General features: G+C 40.4%; 1 protein-coding gene across 1 annotated transcript; it reads left to right on the forward strand.

Annotated features, from left to right (window-relative positions):
* Nucleotides 1-5,495: 5,495 nt before the first annotated feature.
* Nucleotides 5,496-10,491, forward strand: NANOG (Nanog homeobox; the record flags this gene model as incomplete). The annotated part of the gene is made up of 4 exons (XM_080660252.1): nt 5,496-5,646; nt 8,340-8,608; nt 9,881-9,967; nt 10,105-10,491. The coding sequence occupies 4 exons, from the start codon at nt 5,496-5,498 to the stop codon at nt 10,489-10,491; spliced, it is 894 nt and encodes a 297-aa protein (XP_080516378.1).
* Nucleotides 10,492-18,766: the final 8,275 nt, after the last annotated feature.

Genomic DNA, 18,766 nt, shown 5'->3' on the forward strand with positions numbered 1-18,766 from the left:
GAGCTGCCACTGCCCATTGCTTCCCTGGCTGCAAGTCTCTCAGGGAGACCTTAGAGTTTAGGAGATGCATGCCTGAGAGGCAAGAAAGAAGAGGAGCGGGAGAAAGAGAGAAAAAGGAAGAGGTAGAGAAACATTGATCACCTGCCTCTTACACATACCTCACCCAGGGCTGTGGATGGAACTCAAAACCTAGGTATGAGCCTTGACTGGAAATCAAACACAAGACCTTTCGGTGCATGGGGCAACGCTCCAACCAACTGAGCCACACCAGCGAGGGCATGTTCAGCTTTTAGCTTATCCAGGCATACTTCCCTATCTCAGCAGCCTCCTTCTCACGCTTTTTGATGGGCCTTTTGTCAGTCCCGCCACATTTGTAGGTCAGATGGCCAGTAGTGGTAGACTTGCTGGAATCTATGTGTCCAAGACGATGATATTAATACGAGTCTTTTCCTTTCTCATTTTGGGTTTGATTTAGCGGTGGTTTTTACAACACTTGTGTTCTGGCAACAAAACCGTTGCAAAAAAGCAAGAATTAGAGAATCTTAAAAGTTAAGACTCCTGGGTCCCACTCCCAAAGGAAACATCTAGGACAAGCCCTGGCCGGGTAGCTCAGTTGGTTAGAGTGTTGTCCCCATATACCAAAGTTGTGAGTTTGATCTCCCGTCAGGGCACATACAAGAATCAACCAATGAATGAATAAATATTAGTAAAGTAAAACAACAGATCATTCTCTCTCTCTCTCTCTCTCTCTCTCTCTCTCTCTCTCTCTCTCTCTCTCTCTCATTTTGGCCAATAGGTTGAGACTAGATTACAGGAAGGCAGGGAGCAAACAAGGAGAGCGGTTAGAAGGCATTGAACAGTCCAAGCAGTATATGGCACTTTGGATAGTGTAGTAATCTTCTAGATACTTGGTAAGGGGTTAAGTTCAGCTTGTGTTGGAACTTGCCAATGTGAGCTTCCTCTTTTGCCAGAGGACCCAGGTATTTTCAAGCCCCAGCTCTTCTGTGATTCGGGCAGTAACAAAATAAATACATTTCTTTAAAAGATAGATAATAGATGGATAGATAGATAGATAGATAGATAGATAGATAGATAGATGATAGATAAATTGCCTGGCTGGCGTGGCTCAGTGGTTGAGCATCAACCTATGAACCAGGAGGTCATGGTTTGATTCCTAGTCAGGGCACATACCGGGGTTACTGGCTTGATCCCCAGTAGGGGGACTGATCAATGATTCTTTCTCATTGATATTTCTCTCTCTCCTTTCTCCCTTCCTTTCTGAAATCAATAAAAATATTTTTAAATAAATAAATAATAGAAATAACTATTTCCTGCTACTCTGCTGGTTTTCTGAGTCCTAGTCCATGTGATGATAAAAAATTCACTCAACCAGTTAAAAAAGGAAACATGTGTAGTAAAAAAAATTTTAAAAAAGAAGCAACTGGAGCCCAGCTGGCATGGTTCAGTGGTTCAGGGTCTGCCTATAAATCAGGAGGTCAGGGTTCGATTCCCAGTCAGGGTACATGACAGGGTTGCAGTATCAGTCCCCAGTGTGGGGCATGCAGGAGGTAGCCGATCAATGACTCTCTCTCATCATTGATGTTTCTATCTCTCTCTCCCTCTCCATTCCTCTCTGAAATCAATAAAAAAATATTTTTTAAAAAGCAACTGGATTCTAGATATATTTTTTTAATATATTTTATTGATTTTTTACAGAGAGGAAGGGAGAGGGATAGAGAGTTAGAAACATCGATCAATCAGCTGCCTCCTGCACTCCCCCTACGGGGTATGTGCCCGCAACCAAGGTACATGCCCTTGACCGGAATCGAACCTGGGATCCTTGAGTCCACAGGCCGACGCTCTATCCACTGAGCCAAACTGGTTAGGGCTCTAGATATATTTTGATGGCCTAGTAAACAAGGATGGTTTTATGGTTTTGGCCTGAGCAACTAAACAGATGGAATTTGTCATACACTGATGGAGAAGGCTATAGGAAGAACTTGTGTAGGGGAGGAATACTGGAAGTTTGGTTTGGAAATATTAATTTTGTGCTGCTTATTAGAAATTCAAGTGAAGATGTTAAGTAAGGAGTTGGATGTATGAGACTTGAGATAGGGGAATAGGTCTGGGATAAAGATATACATTTGAAAGTCCAAAGTATATAGATGGCATTTAAAGTTCTATGGCAGAATGAGATCGTCAACGTAGTGTGTGTAAATAGAAAAGAGGTTTGAGAACTAAGCTTTTCAGTATACCGGGGATAAGGAGGAACCAGAAAGGAAACAGAGAGAACCACCAGGTTAGTAGGAGGAACATCAGGACAGTGCAAAATAATTACAAGAAACAGGTATTTTTTTTACTCCTGGTCACTTCTTTACTTCTTGGGTCTCTCGACTCTAATTTCAAAAAATAAGCAATAAATAAATAAATAAATAAATAAATATTTCCTGGCCAATAGATGTTTGTGAAATCACAAAATATATATACATATATGTGTGTACATATATCAACAAGGAACAGTTAGTTACTTATTGAATGAGCTTAGTAGGTGGAGTGAAATAATGTAAAGAAGATAGAAATAGGATAAAGGGGCTCAATTGTATGGTGATGGATGGAAACTAGACTTTTGATAGTGAGCATGATGTAGGACACATAGGTGTTCAATTATAATGTTGAAAACCTGAAACTTGTATGTTTTAAACCAATGTTACTTCAAAAAAAATTTTTTTAAAGAATTAAAAAAATAGATTATGACTCGCTGAACACTCAGATGGTGGTTAACATTGTTAGCAAAATGTATTTTAAATTAATGTATGTATACTGTAATTTACAAGTAATGCTATTGCACACTTAATCGGTGACAGTGGAGTAAATGTAACATTTATGTGCACTGAGAAACCAAAAACTGTGTGTAACTCATGTTACTGCGGTATTTGTTTCATTGTGGTGGTCTGGAATGGAACCCACGTTATTTCAGATGTGTGCCTATAAAACCTAAAATAAGGGTTTCATTGAGTCACATTTGCAGCCCTGGATTCTAGCACTTTATAACACCCCCCCCGCCCCCCCATACCGTCTACCCAAACAAACCCAAGGTCTCCGACAGCTTCTGAAGCATTCTCGGCTTTATTCAAATTGCTTTCCTGGGCAAAGAATGTAGTAAGTCTGCCTTCTAGCTACCACCCCCTCCCTTTGTGTTTTTCATTCCGGAGGCTCTTCCACTAGATACAATGGAACACGGGTCTGGGGGGTGGGGTGAATTTGTCCCGGGCTTTCTTGCAGAGACCCCCATCAGCAAAGAACAAAGCTGCTGGTACCTGCAGTTTAGAGAGCTGCAGGAAAACTACGCATGGTGGCCTTGATTGCTCTCCTTTACCAAACTGCTAATTGAGAGCCAGGAAGTCAGGTGTTCCTCTTTATTTATTTTACCCCTCAGTTTTATTGAGATGTAAACTGACATATGACATTGAATTAGTTTAAGGTTTACAACATAATAATTTGATATATGTACATGTCACGAAATGATTACCATATTAAGTTTAGTTAACATCTATTACCTCACATTCTCTTTTTTAAAGAAATCCTATCCTTTTTTCTAATGAGACAGAGGCTATCTGCCTGAAGCACCATGTCTTTCTACCCACCGTGTACTTGACTCCCCTATGCCAGACCCTCCTGCTCCAGAATAGTGGTCTGCAAAGACAAAGAAAGGTTACACAGAATTTCCACCCCCTTGCTTGGACCCGGCAATATTCCTAGGCTCACAAGTTGGCATCTTTGAATTGTAAAAGAAACACACCCAGCTTGCACAGGCGCAAAGCCAGCAGCTCTAGGTGGAGACCCATGTAGCAGAGTGCATGGGGTGATTAGTCAAGAGTTGTATTTTAGGAAAATATATGCTTGCGATTTGCTAAGGGTTTATTGTAGGGGTGGGAGATTGAAAAGGAGGAAGAAATCTTAAATTTCTTGGATGTTGAGTTTGGAAATGGGGAGGAAAATTGAAAGCTGTAGACTGTTATTATCGTTGTCATAAATATATTAGTGCTGGAACCCAACTCTACAGACTGTCCCTTCGGAAGGCACACCAAAAAGCAGTGTCGGGAAGGAGTGTGGGTTGGAGGACATGACTGGATTGCCAGGCCAGAGGAGAAAAAGCTGATTAAAAAAGAGCCAGAGGAGGGGAGAGGAAAACCAGAAGATGATGACTGTATGGGAAAAAGGGGTAGACAGGGGGGCAACCATTGACTCTAAAAGGAACCTATCACAAACACTTTGGCAAGTCCACGATAGGAATATCATTTGCCTACAGATTGCTCTTTTTTAACTCCTTTCAATTGGGGTGGTCAATACATTTCATTATTTTACATCTAGTAATTCCCCAGGCAAAATTAAAAGGTGGTGCTTTCATTCTATCACCTTGCCTACTACAAAAGGTAATTTCAATGTTGAAGCTCATGGGCACGGGATCCTGGTGCAATTTCTATTGGCAGCCACCGTTTGTAGGTCACCGACGCGTCCAATAGTGCATTTAGCATTTTATTTCCTTTAATTCTTACAACAACACAGAGAAGGTAGGTACCTTTGTCCCTATTGATGGATGAGGAAACTGAGACTTTTTAAAGTGGCTGAACCAAGATTCTATCCAGTAACGCGTGTAAAGAAACGAAAAATCTTCCCTAGTAATAGTATGTGCATAATTACTAACAGGGCACCAGAGTGTCTTAGCAGTTTGCAGCTTTCCTCTGGCTTTTGGTGAGAACAAGACAACACTCCAGTTGGAAAGGCTAGCTCGTCTTCCTGAAAGCTAAAAAACAAGAAGCAACTTCAGTGGAAGTTGAAAACAAGTACTGTTTTTGACATCAATTTAACACACAATGTGTGTTTTATTGTGACCTCAGGGTGAGTCAAAGAGGAAGACGGAGCCAGTTGAAGCTTCTGCATGTCTAGCCCAATTTCTAGGGTTCTAAAGATCAAGAAATTAATTGTCCTGGTGGGAGTTTCATTCACCTGAGGTAGCCTCAGGAACTGGAGGTGCATCTTTGATTTTAAAAGGTGGAAACGTGATGAGCCCAAAAGTATATGATTGCTGGGTTTATTGGTCGGTGGCCCGTTTTCTCGTTCCCCTCCCAGTCTGGGTTATTCTGCAGCTACCTTTTGCATTACAATGGCCTTGGTGAGCCTGGCAGACAGGATTAACTGAGAATTCGCAAGGGTGTGTGTGGGTGTGGGGCTGCCAGAGGGCGGGCCTAAATTTGGCTGAGCCTCCTTTATAAATCCAGAGCCTCCAAATTTTTCATCTTTTTGCAAAATTGACTGGTTGGATCTTGTCACTGCAAAGCTAACCCATTTCCTCCCCCTTTTTTTTTTTTTTTTGATACTTTTACCTCTGGAGATTTTCATATTTTTCTAAGCTCTTCTAGCTAAATACTTAAGCCCGGGTCTTTCTTACAATCTACCTTTTTGGTGTTTTTTTCTCTCTCCTTCAACTCGGCAACATGAGTGTGGATTCAGCTTATCCCCAGAGCCTGCCCTGCTCTGAATCATCCAATTCTAGGGAACCTTCACCAGTGCCCGAGGTTTATGAGCCTGAAGAAAACTATGCATCCTTGCAAATGTCATCTGCTGAGACACTCCACACGGAGACTGGTAAGGAAAAATGGAATCCTCAAAAGTCTGAGTTCCTGAAGGGAGAAGGGAAGGAAGAAAGGGGGTGGTGCGTAAGGGTCATTCTTTGTCCTCTTGAGCAATTACAGCCCATTTATAGAAGCAGGTGTCATTATCTATTAATCCTGGCAACACCTCTCTTTCCGTTGTAATTTAGTGGCGCATGCCCTTTCACCTGTGTGCCAGGTGTCGGGTTGTGGGCTGAGACTGGGGATGTGGAACTCAGATCAACTGTATACTGTATGTTTGAGAACTTCTGTGCGTAGACACAGCGCAAACAAATATGTTGTGGTAAATAAACTGATGTTTACGTCTGAACACACATTAACAGTAAATACCACTAAGCCAGAAGTGGTAACAGCACAGCTTGGGGTACGGGGGGCAGGGTGTCTGCTGGTGAGCATCACCTTCCAGGTCCGTCTCGTCCCGGAATGCCAGGATCCAGGTCCGTCTCGTCCCGGAATGCCGGGAATGGCGTGGCTAATTATACAAACGCCACCTTGTTGAAATGTTTTCCCTTTCTACAGCTCTGTGAGCACATGCGATGTTCAAATCTCCTCCGTCCCAAGGAAGTGTTCATTCCTCTTTATGGTGGATCATCTCAGAAGGTTTAGTTTAATCTGCTGACAAAGTGGCTAGAGTTTGTAATTGATACCCTGTTTGGGTTCAAAACCTGTACGCTAGCACTCAGGCTTCTGAATAACAACTGTGGGTGTGGGGGATGCTTGGGATACTTAAAGCCGGTACCATTTTTTTTTTTTTTTTGAGATCAGTTTGTTAAAAATGAAAAAGTAAACCAACTTTTACCCAAGAGTGCCACTTTTAACATAGTGCAAAACAATAGCTTAGCCCTGCCTTGTGTGTTCAGTGGTTAGACAGTCGTCCCGTGAACCGATGGGTCTCGTGGTTCGATCCCTGGTCGGGGTACCTGTAGGAGGCAACAGATCCATGTTTCTCTCTCTCTCTCTCTCTCTCTCTCTCTCTCTCTCCTCTCTCTCCTCTCTCTCATCACTGAAGAATAAAAGTCTTCGAGTGAGGATTTAAAAAATAATAGCTTAAAAACTGTAAGTGAAGGAGGAATAATTTAGGAAATGAGGTTTCAGAGCTAATAAAGACTAAGTCTAGGGTAGAGAGGGTAAATGAGGGGAAAAATCAAAGAGGACATCTCTAATACTTAAAACAATAAAGATAAATTTTTAAAAAGGACTAAGTATGGGGATTGAAATGGAAGCCTATTGAAAGTCATGTGCCCTGTTAGTCCTGGTGTTTAGACATGGTCAGTAAACTGTTGACTTTAGGATGGATTTTCAGAATCGGATCATCAGTTTATATTTTTATTTTATTTTTTTAGAATAAACCCCTGCATTACATGAGCTAAGATAGGAAGAAGGCTTTATTTGCCTTTCTGGGTCTTGATTTTCCTCAGCTGGAACCCCAGCTCCTGGCCCTCCAGCACAGAGCCTTCTGCGCGGCCGCACTGGCCTGCTCCTGGAGTGATGTCTGCAGGAGTTTGCCTGCTGGAACTGCTCTCTAGAAGACTGATGATTCTGGCATTCTTTTTCCTTTCACCATGTTTCTTCTGAATTTTCTGATTGTTTTTTGTTTAAATTCTCTTCCTCCTTAACTTGGCCCCTTGTTTTGCCCCAGGGGCGGTGCCTAGTGGTACCCGTACCACTGTCGGTGTGGTGTGCTGTAATGAGCACCATGCATTTCTTTCCTAAGGTCTTGGTGGGTACCAGTTCGTCGTTGGGATGTGTTGTAGACGACATCAGTAATCCTTGATTTTTCGCGTACAACACCCTGAGTCCCAGGAGAAGTTGCCCATGTCCAGTCTCAAGGAGCAGCACTTGTTGCTGCTGCCTCCCCCAAGTGGGATGGTGTGTTTACGGCGGGGGGGGGGGGGGGGGGCGGGGGAGGAGGGGGAGGCAATCTTAGTGTTGGCAGCAGGGCGTCTCAGCTCCTATTTTCACTTCCCATGGTGGGGCTTCCTCTTGCCCCCGTCTTGGGGCACTTGTGCGGATTGTCCTAAGAGATGTCCATGGCTTGGTACTGGCTGGAAAGAGCTGATCATCAGTGTAAAAAATTAGGTAGATAATCATTAAAATTACAAAAGGAAGTTACCATGGGACACTGTAGGTGGGAGTCAAGTAGTAATCTGTTTTGACCTTTTTGAACAGCCAGGGTGTTGTCAAAGAGGCTCGAGGCCCACTCTGTTCCCCAGCAATATTAGCCATGTCCTTTGTATTGGCCTTAGCAATGTCCGTTGTATGTATAAGTGGTGACACTGGTACAGGTACTGGATTGTACAAAGGTTGGCAAGTTATTATTCAGGTTGCTTAGGAATTGTTATTACTTAGCTCTGAGGTTGTGAGGACTTGGAAAGTGCTTTGAAAATAATAAATTTGTGCTCAGCCCGTGTTGCTCAGTGGTTGAACATTGATCTATGAACCTGGAGGTCACGATTCGATTCCCTGTCGGGGCACATGCCTGGGTTGTGGGCTTGATCCCGGTACGGCGTGTGCAGGAGGCAGCCGATCGATGATTCTCATCATTGCTGTTTCTATTTCTCCCTCTCCCTTCCTCTCTGAAATTAAAAAAAAAAAAAGAAAAGAAAAAAAAATAAATTTGCATATTTAAAAAGCTTTAGAGGAAAGTGTCGTTTTTATTCCCAGCAGTCTCTTCTCTTCCTTCCTCCATGGACCTGCTTATTCAGAACAGCCCTGATTCTTCCACCAGTCCCAGCAGTCCCAGTGCAACACTCCCCACTTCTGTGGAGAACGGGACAGGGAAGGAGGAGAAAGCCCAGGTCAAGAAACAGAAGGTCCGAACCGTCTTCTCACAGACCCAGCTCTGTGTACTCAATGAAAGATTTCAAAGACAGAAATATCTCAGCCTTCAGCAGATGCAAGAACTTTCCAGCATCCTGAACCTTAGCTACAAACAGGTGAGGCTGTTTTGTTGTTGTCTTTGCAATAAGAAATTTAAAAAATACACACTAATTTGCAGATAAGCTTATTGCTAACATCTTTCTATGCACTCTTGTTTCTATGCAACCTTCCCCCCAATAATTTAACATGAAAATGGGATTTTTTTGGTAATAACCATCTTTCATTAAACAGTCTACTGTGTGACTGTGTCTCAATTTATTTAACATTGTTCCCTGTTGCACAAACCAAAATGGTGAGAATGTTTCCAATTTTGCCTTAATCAAAAGAGGTATATACTCCCATCTTCGAGGTTAGGAAGTCCCTAACCAACACTGTTTCTTATTAAAGTAAAAATTGCATCTTTTGTTTTTCATCTGTGTGCATTTGATTACTAATGAGTTTAATCATTTTTTATACACTTCTATTTTTTCATACATTTATTGGTATTATATTCAGTGAAAAAAAATTTTTTTATCATTGGTGCCATACTTAGAAAGTTCTCTATTCCGTGATTTTATAACAGGTATATATATTCTTGTCCCTCTGTGATCTCATTTTCTAACTTAAGTTTAGAAACCACATGGAAATTTTAGTTTCATGTGTGCTGCAATTTAATGTGGTGTTTTCTAGATAATTGCATGTTTCATAATTCTGAATTAAAATACCACTATTATGCCGAAACCGGTTTGGCTCAGTGGATAGAGCGTCGGCCTGTGGACTGAGGGGTCCCAGGTTCGATTCCGGTCGGGGGCATGTGCCTTGGTTGCGGGCACATCCCCAGTGGGAGGTGTGCAGGAGGCAGCTGATCGATGTTTCTCTCTCATCGATGTTTCCAACTCTCTATCCTTCTCCTTGCCTCTCTGTAAAATATCAATAAAATATATTTTTTAAAAAAAAGGAAAAAAAATACCACTATTATGAAATACGTAATGTGCTTATATGGGGGGCACTTTATATTACAAACAGATTACCATTAACTGTAACCAATGGCATGGGTAAACCAAAGGGAGATGAACAGACACTTAAATGTGCATTGCACTTTCTGGTTAGTAGAGTTGCACTCTGACTGCTTAGGTTTATAATACAAAAAGCAGCCAACTGATTTGAGGGGCTTGGAAATTCATTGATAGAATATTAGATTAGTTCATGATTTTTAAAAAGACACTAGAAATTCAAATTTTGTTTCTGAGCTTTAGATGGTTGTAAGTAATTGTCAGGGGAAAAAATGTTAACAATATCCTTTGGTCCCTAGCAAATCTGCATTATTATTATTTTATGCTTTTCTACAGATTAAGACCTGGTTCCAGAACCAGAGAATGAAATGTAAGAGGTGGCAGAAATACAACTGGCCAAAGAATAGCCACCGTATGACCCAGGTAACAAGAAACTTATTTATTCTGCTCTTTCCTTTCAATGGCTTTCTAGTTTTGTCTATTGCTGAAGCATAAAACCCCAGCCACAGACAATTCTGATGGTCCTGTACCCTTTCAGTTAACCCATCCTTCTCTTTCAGATGAGCTCAGCAACTACAGAGTACCTGGGCCTCTCCTCCTGTCACCAGGGATGCCTGGTGAACGCTTCTGGAAACCTTTCCATGTGGAGCAACCATTCCTGGACCAGCCCATCTTGGAACTACCCTGCCTGGAATAGTCAGACCTGGTGTCCCCAAGCCTGGAATAACCAGGCTTGGAATAACCAGGCCTGGAACAACCAATTCTGTAGTTATGGAGAGGAATCCCTGCAGCCCCAGATCCAATTCCAGCAAAGTCCTATCAGTGATTTGGAGGCCTCCTTGGAAATTGCTGGGGAAGCCTATGACGCAATACTGCAAGCCCCTAAATATTACGGTACCCAGCAGTCCGCGGATTTATTCCCAGATTATTCCATGAACATAGTGTGATGACAGGTATATTACTCAATCTCAGTTGGGCAGTGGCTGTATTACCTCTCCTAGGATTTTTTTTTACGTATCTCTGCCTTGATATGCTGCTTCTCATTATGCCTACTGTGCCAATTTGGAGGGTGGGGGTCGGGTATGATTGGAGTCTAAGTTAAAGAGGCTTCTATAGTCTTGCTGCTGTTAGACAAATGATAAAAGATGCCTCTGGCTATAGATAATTAGATATAATACTAGGTCTAGTATTTGGATAACTCTAAATCTAGAATCTTAACCTCAAAAATAGAAGGTAAAAGTACAAAGGTGTGTGATGAAGGATTCCTCATGTTTTCCGGGATTGGGAGGCTTGTTCAAAGCCTCAATTCAGGTGAATGGTTAAGCTATCATATGCTTCACTGATTTCCCTTTTGCTGTTTTACTACAATCTTTAATTTGTTTATTACTCAAGTATTTGTAAAAGATGTTTTTTGTATTTTGCTGACATGACAATAGTACCAGTTTGGTTGGTTGGTTTATAAGTTTACATACAAATAAATAAAACATCTATTTTATCATTAGTTGGCTCTACCCTGATTTCACCCAGTGGTCTAATAATAAGTAGAAATTTGCTAAGCGTGAGTATTTATTGGACTTTTTTATTGGGGGGGGTGGTAACTGAAATCTCGAGCCTTTGCGGAGATTACCATCTTAGAAATGAGCAAAGGAAAGGTCACTAGGATATGATGCAGGGACTGATTCATTAGACCTGAACAAACTTACTCCCCCTTGTGTGTGAGACTACAATTTGTCATTTTCAGTTATGAGAAGAGGGACACATCTGGAACGTGATGAGCAGAGCTCGTGGGTCTGTGAAGGGGCTGAATGAAGGGCAGCAGAGGGGAGAGGCAAATACTAGAATGTCAACTTGAAACGCATGAGTAGTTCTGCGATTGCTCTTCAGTGTAATTATACCCTGCCAGAAATAAGCTTATATTTTTTAAAAATATATTTCTATTGATATCAGAGAGGAAAGAGAAATAGAAATAATGAATGATGAGAGAGAATCATGGATCAGCTGCCTCCTGCTAGGGATTGATCCTGCAACCTGGGCAAGTGCCCTGATGGGATCGAACCATGACCTCCTGGTTCATAGGTCGACACTCAACCACTGAGCCACACCTGCCGGGCATAAGCTTATTTTTAAACATTTAAAAAATAAAGGGCTTTTATTTATTTTTGGTTAATCCTCACCTGAGGATACCCTCTCCATTGATTCCTAGAGAGAGCTGAAGGAGAGATAGAAACATCCATAGGTTGCCAGGTACGAGGTAAGTGCCCTTGACTGAGCCCGTCAGTCCATCTGCTGTTGCTCTAACCATTGAGCCAAATCAGACAGGACAAAACACTTTTATTTTTGACAAATCTGTGGACCAACTACCTGACTAGGGTTAAAGCACAATTTACTGTGCCATTTTAATGTATGGCTCCGTAAGTGTACTGATGTTAACACTGAAGAAAAAAGGATCAGAGACCAATAGATAAGTAAATTCTTGAACTAATTTGAAATAGATTCTTTTTTCAGGTAAACTATGTTCTTGCCTTATAAGGATCTAAGCAGTCCTCTATAAAGTATGCTAATAATCCCCCTTTTACCGTCCTTTTCCCATCCAGGCTTGCCCCAAATTTATTGGCTTGGGGGCACTTTCGTTCACTACTCTGCCTTTTGCTCCATGGAAACCTCCAGCTCTCTGAAGCATCAGATGCAGAGAATAGCCAGAGCAGTTTTCTTGGTCATTTTCCTCGTGGTGTCCCCAATTGTCCAGTGTTCTCTATAATCTCATCCAATCCAATTGTCTAGACAATTCACAGAAGAAGGCAGGGATAATTAACTTCTGCCAGGACCTAAGGACAACATGTTATTCCTTTTAGCTGTCCGATATTTTACTTGTGTGCCATGTGCTATATTATGGACCAAGGAGATAACTGAAACAAAGCATTCATTGGACAATGAAAATGCCATTCTCTAAGTCACTGCTATTTAGTCTTATAATTCAAGCAGATTTGATTCTGACTTTGAAAATAATTGATCTGTTCCTGCCACCTGCCCTTTTCACTTACATTTTAGGTGTATGAGTGAAGGAAAAAGATTAAACTAGAGCTTTTCTTTTTAAAGGTAATTTGTCACTAACATTTCTACAAAATTCTTGGCTCTAAATAAATGCACATAATAGGCAACAAATTTGAGGAAATACTGAAAGGTGAACCACAGTCCAGAAACTTGGGAAAATAGCTATTACAAAGTGATAGAGTTCAGTCAAGACGATGTGGCTCAATGGTAGCGTTGACCTATGAACCGAGAGGTCATGTTTTGATTCTGGATCCCCAATGTGGAGGTGTGCAGGAGGCAGCCAATCAATGATTCTCATCATGGATGTTTCTATTTCCTCCTCTCCCTTTCTCTCTGAAATCAATAAAAATACATTTTTTAAAAAACAAACCAAAGTGTTAGAGCCCAGTACTAAACAATGCCATGGGACAATTTTTTACACACACACACACCTGTTTGCTTCTTGTGCTTGCTTTGGGTTAAGTTGGGAATAAGCAAGAAATGGTGCCCTAACCGGTTTGGCTCAGTGGATAGAGCGTCGGCCTTCGGACTCAAGGGTCCCGGATTCGATTCCGGTCAAGGGCATTGTACCTTGGTTGCGGGCACATCCCCAGTAGGAGGTGTGCAGAAGGCAGCTGATGGATGTTTCTCTCTCATTGATGTTTCTAACTCTCTATCCCTCTCTCTTCCTCTCTGTAAAAAATCAATAAAATATATATTTTTAAAAAATAAAAAATAAAAATAAATGGCTAAGAAGTCAGGAAGATTTAGAGTGGCAAAAAGACAGGAGCACCTATTAACTTCAAAGCATCATGCTAGATACTGAAGAAGAAAAAGGAAAGCAAGTAAGGGAGAAAAAGGACATTAAAATTGAAAAGTGGGAAATGGACTGATTTATGATGTTAATAGTTTGCTTTTGGAAATTAGCCATTTATGGAAATGCCATTCATTTATGGTTTCTTACACCCAAAAGGTACATATTAGAGAAAGATGGAAAAACTTAAGGCAGAGGATAGTAAAATCCACAATCCTCAAGGAACCAAAGAACATTTTGATTTATTTTTTATAAAATCACACATTCTGATCACAACACTAAAATTTGCTGTTAAAAACAATTTAAGCCAAGGGGTCCTCAAACTTTTTAAACAGGGGGCCAGTTCACTGTCCCTCAGACCATTGGAGGGCCGGACTATAGTTTTAAAAAAAAAACTGAACAAATTCCTATGCGCACTGCAGGCCCGGGAGGAGTCGGCTGCTAAGCAGGACAGGCAGCGGCACCCGGCGGGCCGGATAAATGTCCTTGGCGGGCCGCATGTGGCCGCGGGCTGTAGTTTGAGGACGCCTGAAAGCAATAGAGAAAATACATAATGAAGAGATTCTAGTGAAAATATCTATTCAGTGATAAATACTATTCCTACAGCTATTTTGTATATGGGTGGTTTTACATGTGAACTTTAATGGGTATATTGTAACAGGATTATACCATATATTCTCTCTGTCTCTCTTTTTTTTTCTTTACTGATTTCAGAGAAAGAGAGGGAGAGAGAGAGAGAAACATTGATGTGAGAGAGAGACACTGATGGAACCTGTGACCTTTTTGGTGCATGAGAAGATGATCAATCAACTGACCACATACAATGTATGCCTGGGTCATACATTCTTTTCAAAACTTTTTGTTTTCACTTAGCATCACATCTTCAACTTCTTTGCATGTTAGAATTTAGAAATATATTTATTTGAAAGAATCTAAGTATTGGTAATTACATTAAAAAATAGTAAGTTTCCCTATTTTCCCTAAATATATTAGCCAAGGTTGAGATGGTTTCTTTCTCAAATATTCTCTACCAAAGCATTTCTGATATGAAGAAATGAGTGGAATTCAGGTAGGGAAAGAAGAGAAAGATTAAGTTCTGGTTCTTCCTAACATCTCAGTGTGACTTAGTCATTCCCTTAAAACAAAAAGACAACTATTTTTATTTATTTATTTATTTATTTATTTATTTATTTATTTATTTATTTTTTATTATTAAGGTATTATATGTGTACATATCTTACCAGTGCCCCCCCCCCACCCCACTCCCATACATGCCCTCACCCCCCAATGTTTTGCATCCGTTGGTTACTCTTATATGCATGCATATAAGTCCTTCAGTTGATCTCTTATTTCCCCCACCTCTCCCTAACCTTACCGCTGTAATTTGACAGTCTGTTTGATGCTTTACTGCCTCTGTATCTATCTTTTTGTTCATCAGTTTATAATGTTTTTCATTATCCCCAAATGAGTGAGATCATGTGGTATTTTTCTTTCATTGACTGGCTTATTCCACTTAGCATAATGTTCTCTAATTCCATCCAGGTGCCTACAAATGGTAGTAATTCCTTCTTTTTTATGGCAGCATAGTATTCCATTGTGTAGATGTACCATAGTTTTCTGATCCAGTCATCTGCTGACGGGCACTTAGGCTGTTTCCAAATCTTAGCTATTGTAAATTGTGCTGCTATGAACATAGGGGTGCATATATCCTTTCTGATTGGTGTTTCTAGTTTCTTAGGATATATTCCTAGGAGTGGGATTACTGGGTCAAATGGGAGTTCCATTTTCAGTTTTTTGAGGAAACTCCATACTGTTCTCCACAGTGGCTGCACCAGTCTGCATTCCCACCAGCAGTGCACGAGGGTTCCTTTTTCTCCGCATCCTCGCCAGCACTTGTCGTTTGTTGATTTGTTGATGATAGCCATTCTGACAGGTGTGAGATGGTATCGCATTGTCGTTTTGATTTGCATCTCTCGGATAATTAGTGACTTTGAGCATGTTTTCATGTGTCTCTTGGCCTTCCTTCTGTCTTCTTTCGAAAAGATTCTATTTAGGTCCGTTGCCCATTTTTTTAATTGGATCATTTATCTCCCTTTTATTAAGTTGTATAAGCTGCCTGTAGATGTTGGAGATTAAACCTTTATCAGTGATAACATTTGCAAATATGTTCTCCCACACAGTGGGGTTTCTTGTTGTTTTGTTGATGGTTTCTTTTGCTGTGCAAAAGCTTTTTATTTTGATATAGTCCCATTTGTTTATTTTCTCTTTGGCTTCCATTGCCCTAGGGGCAGTATCAGTGAAAAAGTTCTTTTGGCATATGTCTGAGATTTTGCTGCCTGTGGATTCCTCTAGTATTTTTATGGTTTCCCGTCTTATATTTAAGTCCTGTAACCATTTTGAGTTTATTTTTGTGTATGGTGTAAGTTGGTGATCTAGTTCCATTTTTTTTGCATGCATCTGTCCAATTTTCCCAACACCATTTATTGAAGAGACTGTCTTGACTCCATTGTATGCTCATGCCTCCTTTGTCAAATATTAATTGCACATATTGGTTTGGGTCGATATCTGGATTCTCTATTCTATTCCATTGATCTGTATGTCTGTTCTTGTGCCAGTACCAGGCTGTTTTGAGGACAGTGGCTTTGTAATACAGCTTGAAATCTGGTATTGAGATCCCTCCTACTTTATTCTTCTTTCTCAGGATTGCTGTGGCTATTGGGGGTCTTTTTTTATTCCAGATGAATTTTTGGAGAGTTCTTTCTAGGTCTGTGAAATATGCCGTTGGTATTTTAATGGGGAGTGCATTGAATCTATAGATTGCTTTGGGTAGTATGGACATTTTAATGATGTTGATTCTACCAATCCATGAACATGGTATGTTCTTCCATCTGTTTACATCTTCCTCTATCTCTTTTTTCAGTGTCCTGTAGTTTTCCGCGTATAGGTCTTTTACCTCCTTGGTTAGGTTTATTCCTAAGTATCTTAATTTTTTTGGTGCGATGGAAAATGGGATTGCTTTTTTAGTCTCTCTTTCTGTAGGTTCACTGTCAAAAAGACAACTATTAACAAAATATTAAAACAAAATCATTACAATTAACTTTGTTAACATCATGTTAACTTTGATGTCTTTCCAGACATTTCATGCATACACATGACATAAATAGAATTACAGCACACCTCTCCCTATTCAAATATGGAATTATATCATGCATTTTGTTCTATAGTCTGCTTTTTCTACATAAGAATATGTCATAGTACAGCCCTGGCCAGGTAGCTCAGTTGGTAAGAGCATCATCCTGATATGCCAAAGTTGTGGCAAGGCACATACAAGAATCAACCAATGAATGCATCAGTAAGTGGAACAACAAATCAATGTTTCCCTGCCTTCATCTCACTCTCTAAAATCAATTAAAAGTTAAAAAATTAATTTGTATAAAGAGTATATCATATCACAGATGTAATACAACTTAAGTTGTTTCTGTTTTGGTTATTTGCCACCAAAAATTATGTTGCTACTAACATTTTGTCATTTTAAACATGTAGACCGATGTTTTAAAATATGGAAAAATTTTTCATAAATAATAGAAGTTGAAATTCATACTTGAAATTGCACACTATTTTTGGATTGGCACTTTGTTCTTGCAGATTTCATGGTTAAATGAGAACTCATTAACTGGCTAATTTATTAAAGCACTATTAGGTAATAGTGATTAAAAACACAAGTTTTAGTCTATATGTGTTTAAAAACTTAAATATTTATAGTTAATACCTAAGAAGGTTGCTCTCTGAGAATTAAGCTAAAAGATATTAGAGCCAAATTACTTACCATCTGGATAAGTAAACCACCATAAAAACTGGAAGAGGCTGCCAAAATGAATTAGAAGTACAAAGTTTTTCAGCTTATCTCTTTTGGCCACAGATTTATCAGAATATAAACTAGTATAATAGGCCACAAGGTAAAAATAAAATTAATTATAAATTCACTTGCCATCCTCTCCCATTTTTTCACATCCTTTCTCTTCAAAATAATGCTCTCTCCAGTCTCCTCCTAAAAGGAGGTGGTTGTTTCTTCACATGTCATATTTTAGCTACCTTATTATACAAGGTGGGGCAAAAGTAGATTTACAGTTGTGACTATTTAAAACAGTTTATTCTTGTATTCTTACTTATTGTATTATTTTCCAAACAAACAATTGTAAACCTACTTTTGTCCCACCCTGTATTTTAGCTTTTAAAAATCACTTGGTCTTGCTTTTCAGCTTGTATTTCCATTTCAGTTTGTACTTGAAGGAAACCAGCACACTGGGTTGAGTTGCCTCAAGGCGTCTTCTGACTTTCATAGTTTGGATTCAAAGCTCCGTAGTGGAAAGAATATATAGTTTGCTTAGTGAATTTCAAGCACCCAATTCTCCTGGTAAAGGACACGTTTAATTCTGTTCTGAATAATCGTGCTATTCTTCAGAAAAGTTGGTGTCTACAGGGAAAAGGTTGGTGTCTACAGGAAAAAAGGCCATGACTGCAAACCCAGGGTAAAGGCAGACAACTGCCAGACAGAGGTAGGAAAGTGGGGGAGGGCCTTTCCTGCTCCCAGGGCCAAGTGAGCTTAGCCTCAAGCGGGAGATAAAGGGAATTTGTTAAATAAAGAAGCCAGTTGGCGCAGACAAAAGCTTCCAGGACAGGAAGTTGGTTGACTAAGGACACCGAAATGTAGGCATTTGAATAGGTTCCTTGGGGTGAGGTGGAAGTGTAACCTGATTGAAAAGAAGCAACAGCTGGTGGTCAGTGACTCCTTAAAGGATTCCTGGTATCTGGGTGGTTGTTACCAACTCTGTGGTCCTAGAAGGATGTGCCCTTGAGAATTTTAAATGACCTTTTAAATGACTTTAAAGATAGCACTACCTCCATGTACACTACTACACAAGCTATCGAACAAAAAAATCTCTCTCTCACACACACACACACATTTCACAGATCAAACTGAGATGCAAGAAGCAAATTAATTAAGCACGAGATGGATCATACTAATGCACTTCCGATAGGGCGCAAGTGGGGTAAAAAGGGTTGCAATGTTCTGATGACCCATCTCTCTGACGTGTGTGTGGTGACAAGAACTAAGTACAAGGACTGAGGACCAGAACTTGAGGTTGAAGTAGGGCCAGGGTTCTGCAGAAGGAAGGTAGCTGGACACAGCCACACAGGCTTGTACTATCAGAAACACTGCGGGCAAGGATTTCTGGCCACAAAAGTAGCTCTCCTTAGCTTGATGAGCAGCTGTGGAATTTATTTTCACTAGTTGGTCAGAATCCTATGAGCCTGGAATGGGTGTCACCAATGGATGTCCAATTAAAGAGTAATGGATTTCCAGTGCTTCTATGAAG

This window comes from Plecotus auritus (genome assembly GCF_963455305.1).
Source record: "Plecotus auritus genome assembly, chromosome: 3".
Taxonomy (NCBI): Eukaryota; Metazoa; Chordata; class Mammalia; order Chiroptera; family Vespertilionidae; genus Plecotus; species Plecotus auritus.